This window comes from Copadichromis virginalis, linkage group LG10 (assembly GCF_057382275.1).
Source record: "Copadichromis virginalis isolate Kocher_CV1m ecotype Utaka linkage group LG10, C_Virginalis_male_GT1.1, whole genome shotgun sequence".
In the NCBI taxonomy this organism is placed as follows: domain Eukaryota; kingdom Metazoa; phylum Chordata; class Actinopteri; order Cichliformes; family Cichlidae; genus Copadichromis; species Copadichromis virginalis.
This window is the reverse complement of record NC_140627.1, coordinates 19,204,989-19,207,710: the sequence shown is the minus strand read 5'-3', so window position 1 is coordinate 19,207,710 and position 2,722 is coordinate 19,204,989. Positions and strand designations below refer to the sequence as shown.

Here is a 2,722-nt window from a genome sequence, read left to right as displayed (position 1 = left end):
TGACGTCTATAGACGTCAATTGAAAGCATACGTTTGAAAATGGCTGGCAGTGAATGAGTTAATATAAATAGATGAATTATCTATAGATATATAGATAGTGTATATATGTGCATATACAGGAACAAATACATTTGATGAAATATGATAAGCACTCACTTCCTCTTACTTCTTTTCAAATAGGAAATGGTTCATATTTTCTTAGTGGAATTCATTGCCTGAGGTCTGAATGATAAGTTTTGTTCATTGTGTTTATATGTAGGCTTTCTTTCAGATTTTACATATGTCATATAGAAGAACCCATAGTCACATATTCATATGTTTAGGGACATTATTGCTAAAGAAATTTTTTTTTAACTTCCTGATCAAATAAAGGTGAATACACAGTTCCAACTGTCCTCCTGGTTTTTATATTTAAATATATAACATTAAAAAAATCAGGTACATAAATTCAACTTTCATTCATTCATTGCTTTTTTAAAACTTTTTTTCAAGGGTTGTGGGTGTTAAAATTATTTTCCATACAATATACAGTATTCAAAACATTTTATGTAAACATGATATACAGTGAAGAACATAACATAATACACTATTTCTAAATGTAATATTATAGCACAAATAGCTAGAACTTGTTTTTTCTTTTTTTTTAAGTATACTGTAATAGTCCCAAATGGGTCAATATAATAGAAACATTTGGTTCACCATTTTGTGACTGGACTTCTAATATTATTTATTTTCCAAAGCTTCTTGACTGCATTCATTACTTCTTCTGTCTTTAAAGCATATACAATAGGATTGATCAAAGCTGGTAGGGTGTGTGTCAAAGTTGAGTTTATAATTCTGGCATTAGGATCAATGTAGGAGGTCCATACAGCAATGTTTGTACCTACAAATGGTAGGAACAAAATAGCAACAAGGATCAGATGAGAAGTACAAGTTTTCAGTGCTTTAAGTCGTTCCTCTCCTGATGCAATTTTGCTCAGCGCTATGGAAATGCAAACATAAGTGCAGGATATGAATATTAGCGGAATAAAGACTCCTATACTTACAACAACATTTGCCATAATGATATTTAAAGATGGATCATTACATGCCAGACGATATATTGGTCCATGATCACAGAAAAAGCTTTTCACTACAACAGAGTCACAGAAGGAAAGACGATTAATAAGCCCAACAACTAATGTTGTTAGACTCAACATAACAAGCCATATAAACAGCAACATTGATGTAATAGATGTTTTAGTCACAATGCTATGATACCTTAAAGGGAAACAAATTGCTATAAGTCTGTCATATGCCATCGTGACAAGCGTCCATGACTGCACACCTCCAAAAAAAAAAACAAAGAACATATAACTTAAACAGGCCTCATAAACAATGTATCTCCTGTCAAACAGAAATGTGTCTAATAGTTTTGGGATGAGAGCTGTGCTCCCACACAAATCTGTCAAAGCCATGTTGAACACAATCATGTATTTAGGAGTATGAAGTGTCTTCACCAGCCAAATAAGTGAGAGAAGAAAGCCATTCCCCAAAACAGTCATGATGTAGACAAAACACAGGAAAACATAGAAATATTTAACATGAGGGATGTTGGAAAATCCACTGAGATAAAATATTGCAGGGCGAACAAATGTGGAATTAGACTTAGTAGTGGCTTTTTCTTCTGAGTCCATTACAAATAGGTTTCCTTAGTCATAAAAATCACAGATAAAAGCATATAACACAAAGTGAAGCATCTGATCCAAAGTTGCTGTAATAAAATTTTGCCCAAACTACATAAGCAGTGCACTACAGTGAGGCGTCTCATGACCAACCTGGTATTTGTATTTTACCTCTAAGACTGTGATGCAGCAGAAGCAAGTAACTTTGTCACATGGCCATCTTATTTTCTACTCACTGGGTGGCAAAAAAAAAAAAAAGGTAAAATTCCAGCAGCTCAGGTTTCAGTGTAATATAATAAAATTATATAAATTTAACATCACATAAAAATACTTAGCTTTTCAGGAGGTAACATTGGGAAGATTATTTTAGATCAGCATGATAAATTAAAATACAGATGTTTTAGCTTTAAATCACATTAAATCGTAAATTTAACAACTGTACTAACAGATTTTTCATGTTATTTTGCATTAAATATGTTAATGCGCTCTCTTTAATTTTTGCATTTATACTGATATTTCATGCATCCAAGGAATAGCGCCAAGAAACTAGAATCTAAGTCATGACAAAGGAAGGCAAGGTAAGGCATACTTGAAGATGTTCAAGTTAAACAGGTTAAAACCTACATCTTTCATTTAGTAGTCTGTTTTCTTTACATAATAAATTCAATTACCATTGTTCTTTGAAAAATATAGTTAATTAATATGCATATTTTATACCTGGCTCTATAGTTTCAATCAAAGCTTTGACACAGTTTTCATTGAAAAAAAAAATTTAATCAATCGCAAAGTAAAATGTGTCGCTATGAATCTAACTGTTAGAAACATCCTTAGCAACATAAGCGTATGTGCCCCAGTAAAAGTAGACTAGTGCCAACAAATTCATTAAAATTATTTGTTAGGATCCCTGGGTTTTTAGACCCAGGGTTTTGTATTTACAGTTCTTTTGGGTTTTGTGATTCCTTGTTTATTGAGAATCTCTTATGCTGTTTGACTCTTCTCGTGTATAAATAATATACTATAGTTTCCTTTATAATTTATTTTATCCTTTGCAGTCTCTG

At 32.0% G+C, this 2,722-nt stretch overlaps 1 protein-coding gene across 1 annotated transcript; it reads right to left on the bottom strand.

Moving 5' to 3' along the window:
• Positions 1 to 695: 695 nt before the first annotated feature.
• LOC146700290 (olfactory receptor 1-like) lies at positions 696 to 1,679 on the bottom strand. Its single transcript, XM_085471393.1, has one exon. It carries the CDS (start codon positions 1,674 to 1,676, stop codon positions 696 to 698), a length of 981 nt encoding a protein of 326 aa, XP_085327519.1. The 5' UTR covers positions 1,677 to 1,679.
• Between the last annotated feature and the right edge of the window lie 1,043 nt (positions 1,680 to 2,722).